Source organism: Coffea arabica, chromosome 4c (assembly GCF_036785885.1).
Source record: "Coffea arabica cultivar ET-39 chromosome 4c, Coffea Arabica ET-39 HiFi, whole genome shotgun sequence".
Taxonomy (NCBI): domain Eukaryota; kingdom Viridiplantae; phylum Streptophyta; class Magnoliopsida; order Gentianales; family Rubiaceae; genus Coffea; species Coffea arabica.
This window is the reverse complement of record NC_092316.1, coordinates 8,581,127-8,600,169: the sequence shown is the minus strand read 5'-3', so window position 1 is coordinate 8,600,169 and position 19,043 is coordinate 8,581,127. Positions and strand designations below refer to the sequence as shown.

The 19,043-nt window shown below is 35.0% G+C and overlaps 1 protein-coding gene across 1 annotated transcript; it reads right to left on the bottom strand.

Annotated features, from left to right (window-relative positions):
• Nucleotides 1-459: 459 nt before the first annotated feature.
• On the bottom strand, nt 460-12,463 carry LOC113740225 (protein MICRORCHIDIA 7-like). The gene is made up of 20 exons (XM_027267767.2): nt 11,910-12,463; nt 10,422-10,496; nt 10,291-10,325; nt 10,088-10,166; nt 9,469-9,561; nt 9,291-9,375; nt 8,936-9,011; nt 7,716-7,844; nt 6,644-6,742; nt 6,423-6,524; nt 5,184-5,345; nt 4,992-5,087; nt 4,594-4,645; nt 4,408-4,519; nt 4,259-4,323; nt 3,583-3,992; nt 2,048-2,121; nt 1,868-1,955; nt 1,078-1,200; nt 460-796 (listed from the first exon to the last, which is right to left on the bottom strand). The coding sequence occupies exons 1-20, from the start codon at nt 12,361-12,363 to the stop codon at nt 707-709; spliced, it is 2,499 nt and encodes an 832-aa protein (XP_027123568.2). The 5' UTR covers nt 12,364-12,463; the 3' UTR covers nt 460-706.
• Between the last annotated feature and the right edge of the window lie 6,580 nt (nt 12,464-19,043).

Below are 19,043 nucleotides of genomic sequence, written 5' to 3'. Positions count from 1 at the left end.
TTATTTCAAGTGTCGCATTGACACGTACCATGTACAATGCCTACCATCATAGCCTACCTCAACTTCCAAATTTCATACTTGGACTCGATCAAGAGGCTAAGTAAACTATGCCGAGACCTGTAAGCCTCTTCAACCGCGCTTCATGTCGATTTCAATACACTGTCCAGGACTCGGTGTAGAATTACTCTACATTATCATTCTCCAATTCATCACATTCACATTACCAGCTAAAGATTAAAAACAAAAACAAAAAAAACCAAGAATTCAGATGCCAATGATCATGATGCCTAATCAACATCTTCTCATGAGTTTGTACCTTCTTACATAGACCAGATAACCAAGGCAGAACCTTGTGCATATATAATTTTCAACTACGAACGCACACGCATCATGATGTTCGGTTATTTCTTCATATGAACGAAATCTATCAGGTAAAAGGGGATCGGGGGTAAAAATTGATGACGACAACTTAGCCTTTTTCCATTTAAAGAAAAGACCTCCTCCGTCTCTCTCTCTCTCTCTTTTTTTTTCTTTTCCGGTCCCAAAAGGAGAGATTTAAGGGGGTGGTTTTTTTGAACTATAGCAGCACTCAGAATCACGATACACGATAGATATACTAATAGAGGTAGAAACACAAAATGTTTAAGTACAGATACACTAATTACAAATGCATCTTTACAGCATCCATAAGAATCACTAATCCAAATCAACGCTCCCGTTTGCCATTTGAAATGGACCTTGTTTTCTCCAGTAGTCTCACCTTGTCAAGCAAATCTTGGATGGTATTTGATGCATCCTGTAGAGAAAAGAGAATTGTCATCTCCTGGATGGTATTATCTTATCCACTAGATATCCAATCTCATTCCTTTGCTTTCTTTCTATCCAATAATGCCAAACAGTGAAATCCCAAATCCACACTTTATGCTGATTAATTTTAGAGTTGTTTCTTTTATGAGGCCACAAGAATAAAATAAAAAACCCCCCCAGCACCCCACAAATGACAAAGAAGTTCAGCCTCATTGGTCAAGAGATGAGATAAAACGATGACGCGTCTTCATATTAAAAGAGAAAATTAACCTTCAACTTCTTTCTCAAATTTTCCTCCTCAATTTCACGACGCTGCCTCTCCTCAGAGAAAATATCTATCAAACTCTCTTGTTCCTTCCTTAGTTCTTGAATTTCTTCTTTTGCTCCGTCCAACTGTGACACATGGCAAAGGAACTGGATTAGCAGTAGGCAGGATGCAACAAGCAACCGAGAGACTAAAAGACTCATCTGTCATATCCAACATATACAACACTTTACAAGCTGTTTCTGCTTTGTTAGCGCACCCTTTTTTGAAACCTCTTGCAATTGTAACAGAGCATCAAGAACTAAAGGTAGAGGGCACAAAAAAATACACTATTTAACTACCAAATAGTTGTCAAGCAGTGGCAGAAAAAGGTGAGAGAGAATATATAACAGAGCGTTTTAAACATTAACATGTTCAGGCATGAGACCAAAACAAATGAAAATATAGTTAATATATTAGTGCCAATGTATTAAACATGTGACTTGTAGAACTTTGACACATTCATATTTTAGATTTAGGAGGATTTATTGCATGACCATGTAGATCTACCATAAATCATCTAAAAAGTAAACTGAGTGCTGACAGTATATGTGGATAATATTCAGCAATAAAACCTAAGATCCGGCAATGGACATATTGTGCTGCTAAAGTCACCACACAAATTATACAGCCTCCCAACATGTGAATTCCATTTTTCAATCGCTTTACACATCTAAACTCCATAGAACATCTTCAGGACTGATGAAAAAACTCTTTCAACTTTTAGCGACAAACAGGAATGAGACAAACAATTACCTGTGCTTCTAGTGACTTGCATCTCTTCTTTTCTTCATCTAAATCTTTTAGTAGATCCCCTAAGATCTCTTCCTCTTTTCTTTCAATTCTGCACAATTAACAAAAAAACCAGTCAGAAATTTAAGTTCTCAACCCTGGCAAAACAACAAGGTTCATAATTAATTCGAATAGAAGGACTACCTTTCTCTCAAAACATGATTTTCTTCTTTCAACTTATCCAATACCTCTGAGGATCCATTTCCAACATCCTCACTCTGCCAGTCAAACAAGCCGGCAATTAACATTAATGCAGAAGTTTATCAGAGCCAGTCATTGGAGACAAGCTACCATAATCAGTTACACTATACCAGAATAACCTGCTATTGTAGCTTGTTAAGCCACTGTTACAGGAATAGTGACACAGTAAAAAACACCCTGAAGAGACTATTAAACATTTTTCTTATCAGGTGCCACCAAAAAGCAAGATCTATTGCATTATGCAGTAGTTCATGGTATTCCATTTCCTTCTCTCTTTTCCCTCCCTTTCCTGAGTGGTAGATATAGAGCAAGAGAAAAAACCAAATTTACAGGAGCCCACAAAATGCAAACCAGCAACTGGTTTTTAAGGAAAAAAGATGAAGAGACAAATGTTCAAAAAATTTGTTTGCTTTAACCAATGGCTTCATTTACTCAGCATCCCACCTCCACCATAAGTAACTGATTTTAAAACTGCATGCAAGTAAAACTGCAGGCACGAGAAATATGAATCAGAAACTGCCTGCTTGTGAACACCAATCTTCCCCAAATTGACAAATATAACACCACGTAAGCATTTAAGTTTTTGCAGCAACGTGTGTAAATGAGTACAGAACACATAGAACTCTTGTATAATGGATAAAAGATGATACTGCTCAATCTTAAAAGATAATGTATAACAAAATATTACCTCAAAGACTATCTCTAATAAAATATTACTAACCTATAATTTTCAGAAATATATCCACATATGAATCATGCATTGGGACATTTCTTGCCCAAATCTTTGAAACAGGTAAAGGAAAAAAAAATCCATAATGTGGTACAATGCCTTTAGGAGAAACAGAGATTTTTCATCAAAAGCAATGTCAACTTAAAACAAACAAGAGATCACAGACTTCCTCATCAAACTTTATAATGTATTTCAGTTAGTTCATCGGGATCAAAAGAGTACAGCAATCCACAGTCCAAATTCCTAACTTATCATTCAACGACTCTCTTACATTCTTGTGGCATTTCCTTAAGTATTAATGTTCAACAACAGATAAAATCATTAAGACTGCTGCTTAGTTAACACAAAAACAAATTCATTCCACAACTTCCTGGTGCATCATTAACTCACATGTAGCAAACAAGTGATTTAGAGACCCTTCCCTGTTGTAAACACAATAGAAGGAAAAGGGCAAGAAAATACTGCTTTACAAGCCACCAGTGCATCTAGGATCATGACCAATAGCATCTCAAAACTCCACTTATGCAAAATACATCATCTTTCTTTTTCCCTATTTCTGTTCTTCGTTCATTAAGTGCAGCTACTATTTTCAACATAAGGATGTGCCTCAGGTAATGAACAAGTTCTCACATTAAATTGGCATTGGTAGAACTTTAAATGAATGGACTTCAGAGTCATACAAGGTGAGGTAGGAGACTTCTTTTTAAAGCTATCTCTATATAAGGAGGAGATTACTGAGAGAGAATACCTCAGAGTCCAACTCTGTTGTAATTCCAACAGGTTTTCCACCTTTAGAGAAATTGTGCCCAGCTATCACAGATCTTGAGCGCATAGGTGAACGCACCGTTTGAGAGCTGTGTTTCCCATGTAATTTCCTGGTAGATGATGATTTTTGAGAAAAATCATTTCTTTGACTCTTGTGGACATTAGTTGGACCATCATCATCACTAACATCCTCAGCAGCAGGTGATGATCGTTCAGAATAACTCAATCTTTTTCCAGATGTTCTACTTCTATTATTCCCCTGTTCTGTATGCCCATTTTGACTAACGTCCACTGAGTTAGAGCGCAAGGATCTCTTTCCTGAATCAGGTGCCTTATCAATCATCTCAGCATTCTTTGCCGATTTATATTTTAGAGAAGAGTCAGGAGAATTGTCTGAAGAAATAACAAAATGTCAGAAAAATCTAGCTAGAAGGCCTTAAGTGACCAAGAATTCAAAAAAACAGAGACAGTTACAACTAGAAACATGTCAAATTAACCTAAAAATGCGCGTTACTCTTCCTCTCCACCCACTAACCCCTACCTTCCCGGCCCTCCCCTCGTTCATATAATTCCCCATTCATTATATACTACTGACAAACTGCATGTTGCCCAGACTGTGAAGAAACCAAAGAAATCAGCACATGGACCATCAAGCTTACCTTCCTCATTAGCTGATTTTTTATTACGTCGTGGAGCATAGCCAATCTTGTGACAGTTGCTAGTCCTGAAAGACTAGAGAGTTTCAGAGTCCAAGAAGGGGTAAGCAAGGAATGTAGGGACTAGAAGAACATAATCCACGAGAACAAACCAGTAGTGCTTTTGCATTTCTACTAATTTCTTTTCAAGCCTTGAAAGAACTGTCGTACGCTCAAACCCCTGCTTATCATGAGCTGGTTCAACAAAATTTGCTTCCAAGACCCCTGTATGAACAAAACAAATTAAAAAGCAAAATAAAAGACAAGAGTACTTAACTCTCAGAGGCTCAGCTTCATACCTATGACTCCACGGCCATCACTTCCAGGAGGATGCCAAACTCTCCAAAATGGCTATGCCAGATATATGAGTTTCAAATAGCAGATCCAGTAACACATGAGTACAATATCTAAGGTCAGATAACACTCATGCTCAACACAGCAAGTTAAAATAAATCATTCCATGTAGCATATTAATTAAAGGAGTCCAATATATCGTATATGTGACTGCAGTTGAAAATTATCCGAGACTACAAGAAGAACAACCAGCTTAAATAATTCAACAAATACATAAAAGAAATTCTAGTGCCCAACAGAAAGCATGTAGAATTAAGATGACAAAATCCAATTTACAAAAATTCAAGCACAATGGAACTCAGTCAAGCTTGTCAATATTAAATTATTAACATGAGCAATATACCTTGATAAGTCTATTTTTGTGATAAACATTGAATCCTTGAACATCAATGTGAGCATTGGCATCCTTCACAAATCCAATATTGACAATGGCAACCATCTAATAATCAAACAGGAAAATCAGTGGAATCCTAAACCAGACATTAAAAAAGTAAAAACAAAATAAAAAAGAAGTTCATTCATTGATGAACATTACATTGACATCTCTTGGGATCCCATCTACACCAGCCTGTGGGCGATAAGTAACCTCCTTAGTCATCATCATATCATTCACTATGTTGTGATGCTCAACATCTTTGCCACGGAGAATAATCCGGAAACCAGGTGGAATCCTAAGATAGAGTATTGATGCATAACTCTGGAATTTAAAGAAGCAATAAAGATAAATGATCAGATTAGGAAGTACGGAATTCTAGTACAAGAAGACAAGAAAGCGCTCTAGAGAATACTACTACAAGCAAAGCAGCATTTCCACATCTCAAACAGCAATATGAAGCATAAAAACATCATTATAACTTTTATAGTGGTTCCATTACGTCGGCGGGCAAGACATTGCATTTCACCATTCTTTCCAGATACAAGAATCAACCAACTAAATATCCAGTGCAAAATAATCTTTGCCAGTTTTACTAGCTCAGTTTGGTCATTGAAATGCAGCACAAAGCCAGCATGAAAGTTCTCTATCCAAGTGACTCTTCTAGTCATGCTAAATGACTATCTTTATCTACGTCAGATAAAGCTATAATACCATGGATGAGATCATTCAAATTTGCAGATCCTTATTAGACACCATAAGACATACCATAGTATGGTTGATATTGCCCTATCACCGACAGACAGCTTGCTTAGCTAAAGTTTACAACAGATCAGCTTATCCTGGTAATAGGAATGGGTATTGGAAACACAACCTCCAAAACAACTCAGGCTTTCTACAGCTTTAAGTTTCACAGTTAAACCCAAAGCAAAGGATCAAGAAATAAAGGAAAATACAGATTCTCCATCCAAGATTAGTTCTCTTACTAACCCAACTAAGATGCAATACTAATTACAAAACAAGATGTAGTAGTAATTTGACAGGGGGCTCCCCAAGGATATTGTACCAGTACATGTTTCGACCAAACAATCAGATACAAACTAAAAGCAAGTCTCAATCATTAAAAGGATCCATTAAAGAAGGCATGAAGGAAATAACTAATTAGTTACATCCATATAAATACAAAGAGTAGGCCTCTGAATTGCAAATATGGCAAAAGTAGCTGTGAAATTAAAACACCAAAATTAGCAGAAGGGCAAAGCCATTGAGACAAGAAAATGGAATAGCAACAACTATGAGTACATCACTGCTGACTTAAAAAGAAAATAAGAACCCAGATAACCTGTGTCTCAGCACACAAAAATATTAGTAAAAGAATGATTAGTAGAATCCCAAAATTACCCTTAATGAATGTCGATAGGTCAAGAAGTGCCTGGAGTTGGGATGCTGTTGAGCCATTTGTATATTCTTCTCATCCCTGTTAACGCCTCTAATTTGAATATCCTACGTTATAATGAAAAAATAGATTAACCAGCAACACTTCAACAAAATAAAATATTCAATAATCAGGCCTTCTAGAAAAAGGGGAAAAAAACTCAAGGACAAAGATGTAAAGGGCATACGTGGGGATCAGCATCGAAGTCAAGTTCTAACAGTCCTTGGTCATCCTCCCAAAGATTGTATATGATTATTCGAGTGCCATGATCTTTCATCCAATTAAACTACAAAATTGAAGGTCAAAAAGGAAAACACATTGGAGTCCATTTACTGATAAGAGGGGAAAAAGAATCGAAGAAAGCACAAAGAAAGAGCTAATATCAATTCAAACCAATCTTCCCTGGATATAAAAAGAATACTACAAAGAATCTTAATTTCCAGCCTCAGAGAAAGAATACTGCCCATGAGAAATGATTCAGTTTCATCTTTGGATAGTGCAATACAAAAGTTTATGTAGAGGTGACAGATATAAGTTTTTTCTTTGAGCTTTACACTTAAAAGAGTACCTAATGCGTCTGACGATCACCTTTCTAGTTAAATACTGAAATATTAACCAACATAATGTTACTCTTCAAACTTGTGCTTGTCCTTAATACCATCACTGCCACTCAGAAATATAACATCTTTTAATTTTTGGGATTTCTCTTCAGGTAATCTGTAGATCTCCTATTGTACTTTCATGACCAGATGCTTTTGCAGAATTCAGTGATTTTTAAGAGCTGCCTGAGATCATTTCATGTTCAATGATTTTTTTCCCCTTTTAACATAAAAAGTATACTTAGAGCACATTCTATCAAATGTTCAATTATTGTCCAAGATCAAAGACAAGCTTTTAATTCCCAAGTATATTTATATAGGAAAAAATTATTCTTTCATGGACTGTCTTGTAACATGGTAAATCCAGTATTGGCCAAAGACCGAACCTTATTCAAAAGAAGCTACATTAAAATCTAATAGCATCAAATTCATATTATCCTCCTTAATAACAAGTTATAGTCTACCTGAAGTTCTCCTAGAGCAGATCAATCAAGAAAGTAAATTCCAAAAGTAATAGAGGACAAAGTAATTAAATTAATTCCTTGAGGAACTCCAATGTTACTGCCGTATATTCCTGCCTAATTTTTTGACAAAACTTGTATGGAAAAAATTCTCTCCATGATAGCCAAAACATTTAGAAGGATAAGCAAGGAAAATCACCTGTTGAAGAAGATCTGCTTCACTTGAAAAAGGAGACCACTTCACTATAGTATCTACATTCCTACTCCAATCAGCAGCAGATGATCTTATTATCTTGTCCCACGCTTGGCCTCTTCTTTCATAATCAAGCTTTTGATATCATGCAATGAAACAACTATCACCATGAGAGCATGAACAAAGAAAAGGAACTCCTACAAACAGTCGAGATTAATCATCACAAGAAATGCACATGAAAATATCTAGGAGGAGGTTTCTTAAGTGGCTCATTCCAACAAGAAAGTTGAATTGAAATGCCTAATACAGCAAACTAGAGCACGCCAACCTGAGCCAACTATAGACACAGGAATAACATTAAAAATGTAAAATAATTATTTAAAAAAACACAAATTATCTTTCATTTGGAATTACTAAGAGGTAAATAACTGCCTCATCTCTATTTTTCAGACCTCATAATTTTCCCACAAAGAAGAGATCCTCAGCAAAGACCAAAAGATTATAAGGAAAAAAAAAACCAAACTAAACATGGCACGGACTTCAGTCATCCAAATCAGAGTGTCCAATTTCCTGACATTTCAACAATAAACATGCTAAGGGCAAAACAGGACTGAATGCATGCAGATTCAGGATCAATGAATAAGGATTCAGCTTTCAAGCTTGGTCAGGACAATTAATATTGTTGTATCACAAGTAACTGGAATATTTTCCACAGGTAAACAAGTAGAATAAATGGTGTGGAGATAATCGAAGTATTCCCTGTTCTTTTGTTTCTTAAATTTTCACAGCAAAAAAAAGCAAATAAAATTTGCTTCTTCTATTTTCCCTACTCATAGGAATAAGGTTCTCATTTTTCAGTACTAAAATTAAAATCACCATTCAAACACTGAAGCTTTTGAAAAGGTCATAATGAAAGAATTTTAGCAACTTATAGAAATGCACAAATACCATCTGTTTTGTCTGTTATTTAAATGCCAACGTAAAGTTGTGATGAAATAGGAGATCATGGTAGCTAAAGGTTCTAGGTCCAGTACTTGCAGCAGCCTTATTTGCACGTATGTGTCCTACTGAAAAGAACGCATTCCAAAGTACTGGTGACACATTTAAGTGCATGGAAGTCAACCACTCTCCTCTCTAACAGCATAAAACTCCACATATGGTCAACATTTGATAAATGTGAATTACAAGCACCTATCTAGACAACACATAAAAGAACAGCATCATACCATGGGAACTACAATATCTTCCTTTCCTGTGCCTCTCAAAAATGTGTAGGACAATAAACCAATGCTTTGTGTGGACCTGGAGACAGAAACGTAAAGCCAAGGTATTAATAGAGAATTAAGAGGATAACAGTCGGGTTAGTTTAAGCAATTGAACAACATCTCAAACTACATCTCCACATCCTGATACATGCCACCTACATACATTCGGTGAGCCAAACCAAGAATTCATGGTAGAGAAAAGATTTGACTGAATAGTGCCCAAATGAGATTGAGGCCGATATAGACTTAATCAGACCATGAACATTAATAACCAGGTAAAAATCATAGAAAATTTTATTACAGATTGACTACGAACCTATTTCCTTCTTTGCCACAAGACCGTGAGAAAACAATAACATCAGCTCCAAGCCTCATTGTACTAGTCTTAAAGCCATTTCCATCTGATGATAAGATAAAGGTCAAATAGAGCTAAACACGTTGAAGTGATAAACCAACCAGAATTTGAAACAAAAGAGATCTCAAGTAGGACTTACACTGCCCAATAGTATCAGCTATTTTGCTCTTCGCCGAATACCCAAGTGACATGCATTGACGCATTTTATCAGGATTCATGCCCCCACCATTATCTACAGCCAATTGAAACAAAATTTTTATTTCACCAACAAACTTTTTAGAAAGATTAGGCATCGAAAAGGGACAAGAGAAAAATGGGGAAATTGCAAATATTCAAAAAGCAACGCTTTCATACAAAGTCAAGAGGCAACAACCAAAACTTTATAAATTGTGTCCCCTTTACGAACACTAACAGATGGAGAAACGCAATTAGGATACAGACATCAACTACTGTCCAATAAAATAAGAAGAAGGAAAGCAAGCAAACAATTTGTTAGTTTGTACAGGACTCTAAATAAGACCACTAGAGGCATGGCTAGCAGGCCTACTCCAGTTCTTTACCCTGGATAAAAAATCAAGAACGTGCCACTAGCCACAATTGGATTCAATCAAGTTAGCTTTATCATGTTTTAAGAACAGAATGTATACTAGATTAAAAATTCTAGCTGCATGAAATACAGAAGAAAAAGCTGCATGATAATATGGCTTAAATGCCATAAAGAGACATTACAAATAAAATCTTAGAAACAGAGTGAATACCTTCAATCAGCAACATTCTGTTCCCATCTTTCTTGTTTTCAATCATATCTATGTTAACATATGTTGATCCATTGCAGACCTAATACACAATAAAGAGGAATAAAAAAAATTTGAATAACAATTAGAACATAGCAGTCTTCATGATAGACTATATGCTGCATCCATGATTAGCAAACAAGAAAGTGGTGATGGGGAAAAAATACCTCATCAAGTGAGTTGTCCAAGAGCTCTGCAAATGCTGCAAAACATATTTACCAATTAAGAAATAAGGCAAGAAATACAAAACTATTCTTGTTCTCCTGTCCAGACTCCTTATAATAACATAACGACTTACCTCCAAGGACCCACTTATGACTTGTGGCATTTGAATGCAGGAATCTGGGATGAACCCTCACGTGATCCATCCCTCCTGTGCACAAGAATTAGTTTAGCATGTGCTTAATCAAGTGTGACCTAAAAATTATAGTTCAAACAAGAAAAAGATGCATATAGCGTTTGAACCAATGCACATTCTCGTATCATCATAGTACCAGAATGTTCAAACATTAGTAAATCACAATAACACCAAGGTTTTAGTTCAGTATGTCACTATCCGCTATTAGGATAATTCTACTGCTAGTAAACACCAACATGCTTCTCAAAGCAAACTTGTCACAATGATGGTACAATGAACAAATCAGTACTGAAGCAGACTTCACCTTACATCAAGTATTGATTGCAAAGCAGCAGTCACTTGGTACATTCAACAGATACAATTCACTTTGGTGTCCAGTAAGATTAGATGAGTTGCTCTATATGAAGCACATTAACTAATGTGAGACACGAAATTAGTTTGATGGAAATTTTCAACCATTGCACACATAAACTGAAAACTAAACAAAATAGATAAAAATGCATGTAGAAAAATGTGAAACCCCCCTCCTCGAAGTTTCTTATTACATTTATCATTAACAAAGGGTCCAAGCAAAACTCCCAATGCTGCAGTTTTTTTTACCTTTTTTTTCCCTATTTTTGTCAGAATCAACATAAAGGAAATGAAAACAGGGCACTGAACCAGGCAGCAATAGTATGACTAAGTAGGGGTCTAAGGCAAACTCCTACTGTTACACTTTTTCTTTCCAATATTCAAAATCAACTTAATTTAAGAAAAAAGAAGAAAACTTGGGTGGTTTAATCAGATAGCAATTGAAATTTTACAAACACGTGCACACAGAGATGCATTACTTATGCATAAAGCTCTGGAAAATGATCTTTAATCTAGCTAAATGCTTAACCTGATCTAAGGAGAAGCAAACAAAATATGCATATCCAAGCAATATGCACGAAGAACATAATGTAATCAATAGCGAGAACTGAATGGCCAATTGCACACAGCATCTTTCGACACCATTTGAACTTTAAAGATACCTTTCAAATTTAGTTAACCTGATTACATATTTAAAAGACACAAACAAGACTCAAGTCACAGAAAACCAATTTAGGGAACAAAAGGCCACAATTGAAAACATGCAACAACAATATTTAGAACTACAGCTCCTGATAGACATTTCAGCTTATGCTCCAACAACCGCACTACCATTTTCCCAAACTCAAATTGCAAAATCTGATCCAAATCAAACTTTGCATGTGCCATCTGTATTTAACTTACCTCACTCTATTTCATGCATGATGAAATTAATCTTCCGTGCAAAAACCAAAATGAAAACATAAACCGTCAAACACTTGTGGGCCTCAATGAATGCAAAAGAGAACAACTTTTTCGAAAAGAAAAGAAATGAGGAAAATAGTAAAAGGAAAAACCAATCAACAATACAGTACTAACCGAAAGATGAGTCCCAATCACCGGAAGGAGCTCCTTCATAGTCTCCAGCCTTCCAAAACTGCTTAGCATTACACTCCAAACTCACCGCCACAATTCCCTTCGGCGCCGGCAAGGCTAAAAGAGCATCATCCCCCGGCACATGCACAGCCAACGGTGCCGGTGATGATGAAGACAACCTCGTTTCCTTAGTTGGTAAAGGATCAAGAAACCCTAGCGGCAATTTCACATTCGCAGTCGACCCGTCCACCTTCTTCTTCTTCTTCGGCCTCGAATTGTCTCCCGCCACGTCATCATCTGAAAGCGGCAAGTCATCGGAATCTGAATCACTACTACTACTACTGAGATCAATTACGGAAGCCGTCTGCAAATAAACCGCCGCCTCCGTCGAAGGCTTCGGCGAGATTTCTTCGAGAATTTCTGATTTAATTTTCGGGGAAATTTTCTTTTCGGCCATGGCCTTTTTTGGGGGAAACCTTTTTCTCTGCTTTTCTCGATATATGAACCGTGAAAGAGAGGACCTTTGAATAAGGGTGGGAAAGTAGTACCAAACTAGTACTAGTAGTATTTATTATTAAATATTAATACAAAGTGAGTTAGAGTCAGACTAGAAAAGTGGGAGATTCAAAGATTCAGATGAGTTAAGTCGGCTTCACCCGTGCTCTGAGATGGATTCTTAGCCGTTGGATTTCTTTTGAGATTGATGAAATTTTTATGGACATTGGTGATCACTGATGAGTGCGGCACTGTCAACCAGTGCCCTTTCCTGTTTGCCAATTACTGCTTCGTGACAAATTTACCCTCTCTGTCTAAAAGCAAAATGACCCTCCTCTCTCTCTCACTCTCCCTCTCTCTCTAGGAAAAAAAAACCAATAATATGATTATACCTGACAATTATGTTCAAAATCCAATAACCCACCCACTAATTTTAGAAATTGGATTGGGTAATTTGCGTGTTGGATCAATTTTAAATTTGGTAATAAAAATCCAAATATATTTTGAACGGATTGACTATTTGTGTTGGGTACCCATTACTCAACTTTCAATTTCATTTTATAGAGATGTAAAACTTGTTCTTATATTATTGTCTTCTCTAGTTTGTGCAAATTATAAATATTACTACCCAGATTTCTGGTTAGCATCAAATTTGACTCTCAAGCGAATTAAAGTTTTTCTTGAATAAGAGAAGAATAATTTAAGTCTTGGCATTCTTCGTTAAACTTTTACTATAATTATATTTCATGTTACACTATGAATTAGATGACACACATAATAAGGATCATAGGAATGGCCAACTAATCATGAATGATATATGGCGTAATATGGAGTATAACACAAAAATGTTGAATGGAGGATCAAATGCCAAATTCTACTCATGATATATTCAAAATAAATTTCAGATGCAAATTCAGAAGTTATCTTTTAGGACGCAACATGATTCATTTTGTGTTTATTTCTAATTTCTCCATTTTACAACGGCTCCGATGTGTTATCATGCATGATTCTTTTGTGTTTATTTTTTGGATCAAAATTTCAGTTTATAACTTTCTTTAAAGTGTGATTGGATCTAAGTAGTTTAACACAGTTAGTATGTGTGTGTATTTGTGAAAGTATATTAGTGTTTATTTTAGTGTGTTTTGTATGTGTAAAAATAACGTATTTCAAAAGAACTTAAAAAGTGAGTGTGTGTTTGTATCTGCGAGTGTATTACTGTATGAAAATATATCTATCTATGTGAAAATGTATTTATGTGTGTGATTTTTTTTTTTTATATGTGAAAATATATTTGAGAGAATTTATGTACCAAAATCTATTATTTAATATATTTGAGTCATGGGTTTGAGATAATCCAATATGACCCAACCCAAAATTAACCCAACATAATATTGGACGGATTTGATGTAATCCATTTAAATGAAAACCCAATATCAACCCGCCCAAAACCCGTCTAATTGCCAGGTATACATATGATTATGACCACTAGTAGTGATTAAATTAAGGTTTTATTTGATAATTCAATACGATACTTAAATTTATTGAGTTTAGATTTTAACGTGTTAAAACGTTCTTTTATAATCAAAAGTAAAATATATGAATTAATTAAATGACACTACTGAATTTATCACGCAAACTTAAACTTATAGCACTGTTTCCTCAAAGAATTAATAACATCTAGACTTGTAACCCCTATTGTCCAATTTCAAGTGATGTTAACATCTAAGAGAAAGTCCACATGAAATCCGTAAAATCTTTGTTGGTCCATTCACTGTCACTTTCACTTTCAAGAGCATGGGAAGTCAAATTTTTGGGAGTTTTTTGCACTTTGAAGGGGAGAGTCCGGGACAACTAAAACTATAGGAGAGAGTTTAGTATTTGATTTGAAGGGACAAGATGGGACATGGGATGAGAACAATTGGCTACTGAGGTGAGTTGAGAGGATTGAAAATTTGCCTTTTTCTAGGGCAAAGTGCTAGTGGCGATGGAGTGGACACGAACAAGCGGCAAAGAAGTTTATTCTTAATTTTGTAATGTGCTATGGGTAATGCAGTAGAAAAAAGCGGACTAATTGCTCAGATTCTTGTCGAAAAAAAATTCGGAACAAATGTCATTGTTCTGACAATCCAGCATTACAAAATTATGTCTACTGGGCTGACTAAGCCCGGTAAGCAGGAGATTTTTTTTTTCTTTTTAACTTTGGCTGCTACTGGAAATTTTGGACAAAAGCTGACAGTCTGCAGCTTAACTTAAAAAAAAAAACTTGCAGTAGGCCCGGCAGCCAACTTAAATTTTTTTTATTTAATTAAAAACTTTTGCTGGCCGTAGTTGGGGTTCACTTGCTCCTTTCCTTTTCTTTTATTTTCTTTTAAGAATTCATGCACAATAAGTGCACGCTCAAATTATAGATTAGACACAAAATTTTATCAGCAATTTATTTTATCCAAACACATATTGAAATCCTTGAATTAGATCGTTCAAGCCAATTAAGAGTGTGGCTAATAGATCATCTTGGCACAAAATGGTAGACTCTATTACTTTTACTACCAAAAAATATGACAAATAAATAATTTGATAATTTACACAACAAAGATACATCAAATAAGTTGATCCTCATACGACAATATCAACCAAAGCAAAACTTGCATTAGTTCATTTAGGGCAGCTGCCCCTTGAAATTGAGACTGGTGAAATTAGTGAAGTACAAATATATTTCGCCATTTCACGTTATCAAAATTTTCTTCTTTTCTATTTGTTGCCTTTTCATTTTTATATTGCACCAATAAGTTTATATTTATTAAATTATAGTTTACATTAAAAATTACTTTTTATACTTAACTACCCACTATCATATTTATTTTTACCTTTATTCTCATAACAATCCACTGCCAAATAATAATTTATTTGTATATTTTATTTAGGTAAATATCAAATTTCTATATATTTTTAAAAAAAATATAAAATCAAATTTTATACATAATAATTTCAACGATTATTTTTCAAAGATTTGGGAAATGCATCTTCTTGTAAATTGAATGAGATTTTTTTATCTAAAACTTTTTTTTAGAGTTTAACGTAAAATAAAAATAATTGATTTAGCAAATTTATCTGAACCTTTTTCTTAAATTTCAACTTTAAAAAAATTTGAACCAAAATAACTACCGGGCGTAATCAGCCGGCAGCATAAGTTTTTAGAATATAATGCCCTGGTTCACCAATATGCTAATTTATTATTCATAATTTCTTGCCTTGATGATTTCATTGCTCCTTACATCCATAGCAAACGTGTTACTTTAGTGATTGGAGACAGCCTGCAACTTTCTAGGCAAATTTCCACTGGTGCCGGGCTATATATTTTTTTAATAGTTAAGCTGGACAGCCCGCAACATTTTATTTTTCTAAATTTCCAATAGCTGCCGGGCAAGTCAGCCCGCCAGCCAAACTTAAAAAAAAAAAAAAAAAAAAATTTCTTTTGCCTACCATGCTAACTCAACCGTCGGATAGGTATAGTTTTATACCACTGTATTGTCGGAACAACATTGTTCCGGCTTTTTTTTTGTTTTGGGCAATAATCAGAGCAATTAGCCAAAAAGCGAGGGCAAAAAAACATGGATTTGGGGCAGGGACGGTCATCAGTATGACCGTCCCTGCACGGTTAAGGGTCAAGATTTGCCCTCAAAATTTTATGCGGCTGAGATTACACCATATAACTCGATTTTCGCGTCAAGTGTGGGCCCCACCACTATCTTTTGTGAAAATATATCTTGTGAAAAAAAAGTTACACGATGTACAAAGAAAATTACGCGCAGTTGATAATGATCAAAATTGCCCGGGACGGTTGCACCGTCCGTGCCCCTAGTCCAAAAAACATAGTCATGTAATAACACGTTAAAGCGAAGTACTTGGAGCTATTATTAGAGTCTATATAGCACTTGTAACTTACAAGTTGTAAGTAAGGAGAAAGCTTTTAGAGTTTTCCCGCTATTACTATTTTTTATTTTTATTTTTGTGTCATTACTTGTTGATCAATAACTCAATTCAAATCGTGTGCATCACTACCATAGCTAATTGATGATTAATAGCGCGCGCCGCCGTTACTTGTCGATCAATTATGGATGAGCAGTCCACTTAAGTGGTTATTTCCTATTTAAGGTTAAGAAACAAATACACAGTTATCAGAACCCAACGAAATTGGTCCTCTAATTGTAAATATGCAAAATTAGGAGGGTAAAATGGGAATTCCAATCCATCCTCATCCTTTTTATTCGTTTTTTTTTTTTTTTTTTGTTTCTCATCTGGGCGCCTACTTGTTAAAATTGCACAGAAATCTATTAATTTCATTATGAAATTAACAACGTGATTGAGTATCCATTCATCCCCTCAAAGATATATTGATTCATTCATCTCCTTTAGATTAGATTAATTGGTATACTAGTGATATCTCCCAGTGATACGAACACATATTAAGAGTTGTAACAAATTAGAAGTGAAATGTTTTGCTTTTGAATTTTCTTGGCCGGTTTACTTTTTTATGTTCTAGTTTATTAGAAAATTAATAAAATTGACCAAGTTTATGAGATGCACTATCAATTCACAAGAAATATCATCAAATTTACAATAATATTTTTTGTACCTTAATTTATTTGTTGTGTATCATACATTGTTATTTTTATGTTAAACAAATTATTCATAACCATGTAATTAAGTTGGCTACTTGATTAGATGTGCTCTCAATTGAACTTCCAATCGAAGGATATCTATTTTCGAGAAAAGAAAAGAAAAGAAAAGAAAAGAACGTGGAACTAAAAGAAAGAAATTAATTTATGTTCTTTTCAAGTCTTTTAAGAAGAACCTTAGTGAATGAAAACAACATTATCCTAAGAAAAAATAAAAAATTGACATTATCAATTACTTTATAACGTATGCCCCAGTGAACATATTAGTTACTAGTTAACCTATACATTGCAATTTTGACACATCATACAGTTACGAAATTATATGGAGAATCAACTTTTGAAAATGAAATTAACAAACTAACATAAATAATTATTTTATAAAGAATAAGAGAACGACATAGAGTGATTTATTTACAATATATAGATATATAGATATATATATATATATATATATATTCTAAGCAATACTAACAAATAGAATATGAGAGAAACTAGTAGTAATATAACAAATTGGGAAAAAAAAAGAAAACTATGTTGTCCATGCACTAATTACTATACTGCATGTAAGACTTTTTATCATATTTTCAACCCAAAATTTTAACCAATAATGCTCGATCATTACTCTTGGGGACAAAGCGATATGCAATTAATTTCAGTAACTACCAAATAACTATTTATCTTTACATTCTAAATAAATTCTAGTGCTCAACAAATTAACTCTCCATCAAATTAGCTTCCATAATATAAAACCGACATATTTGGGAGGAAAAAAAAAAACTTTGAAAAAGTTTTTACTAACAGATTAAACTTTCCTAGTGTAAAACCAAATTAATGTACAAGAAAAACTTTACGTATTATTATTTGCACCCCATATCGAGTGGCAAGCATACACAACTCACGCTAGCATCCAAATTCCTGTTCCCTATATTGAGAGCATGCACCTTGCAAGTTACAACACCGTATCTAGTACGCTGGTACATTAGACAGGCATATGATAATCCCTACCTGAGAGTGACACTAATCTAAACACATCTACACTTTCAACAATAATTCAAGTTTAGCAAACGGTTTGGAGTAAGAACCCCATCCATATGAACCGTAACCCTTAGCCGCATCACTACTTCTTCCCAGACGCCAAGTTGGATTGAATGGACTGCACGAACCGTATGCAAGACCGCAGCCATAATCAATCTCCTTTGCGCAATCCATCTCAGCCAAAATCTTGTGAAACAAGTCCACATCACATGGAAGCAGAATAGGCCCTTCACTGCTAAAACCATATTCCGATTCAGCATCCTCGAGTAACATCTTGAACAATGGGTGATTGACATATTCAATCTTGATCGCAAATTTTTGCTTCTCTGGCCCGACGTACACCGCAAAACAACCATCTGGAGTTACTTGGCCCTTTGTTTTGCGCTTCTGATCACCTTTGATTGAAGCCCTGGAAGCTGTCGCACAGTTATGTGATTTGCTCTTCGGCAGAACATCAATAGGCATGGCTGAACTATTGGTATGACCATCTCGAGAAAATATTAGAGAACGTATCGTTCTCTTGAGGAATGAATTCTTCTGTTTACTCTTCATGACAAGATCTTTCTTTTTTTTTCTTTTTCCTGCAAGTTTTTCCAAGAAATTTTTGAGGGTTCGGTGCAAGAAAGAAGTACGTACGGTGGAGATGGTACGGTTACAAATGATTTTGGCTGTGGTTGTTTTGGTGGGATTTGAGCTTTCAACCTCTATCATACGCCAAATTGAACATGGATCTCATCCTTGGTCTTGCAGAATTGCTCATATTTAAAACTGATCAAGATGTAACTATGTGGCAAAAAGCAAAGCTTGGATAAAGAAAACTTGCATTGAACTTCTTCTACTATTTGTATCTGTATCAAGAGGTAGCTTTGAAGAACCCAAAGACCATTTATAGAAATAAGGGATAAGAACCAAGAACAAGGGAAGAAGATAA

What these genes read in the sequence shown, in the direction of transcription:
- LOC113740225 (XM_027267767.2), bottom strand. Translation starts at nt 12,363, where the DNA reads ATGGCCGAAAAGAAAATTTCCCCGAAAATTAAATCAGAAATTCTCGAA. An exon ending in TCATAAGTGGGTCCTTGGAG is followed by an intron (nt 10,326 to 10,421) that starts GTAAGTCGTTAT and finishes TATGTTTTGCAG; the next exon opens with CATTTGCAGAGCTCTTGGAC. An exon ending in TGGACAACTCACTTGATGAG is followed by an intron (nt 10,167 to 10,290) that starts GTATTTTTTCCC and finishes ATTGTGTATTAG; the next exon opens with GTCTGCAATGGATCAACATA.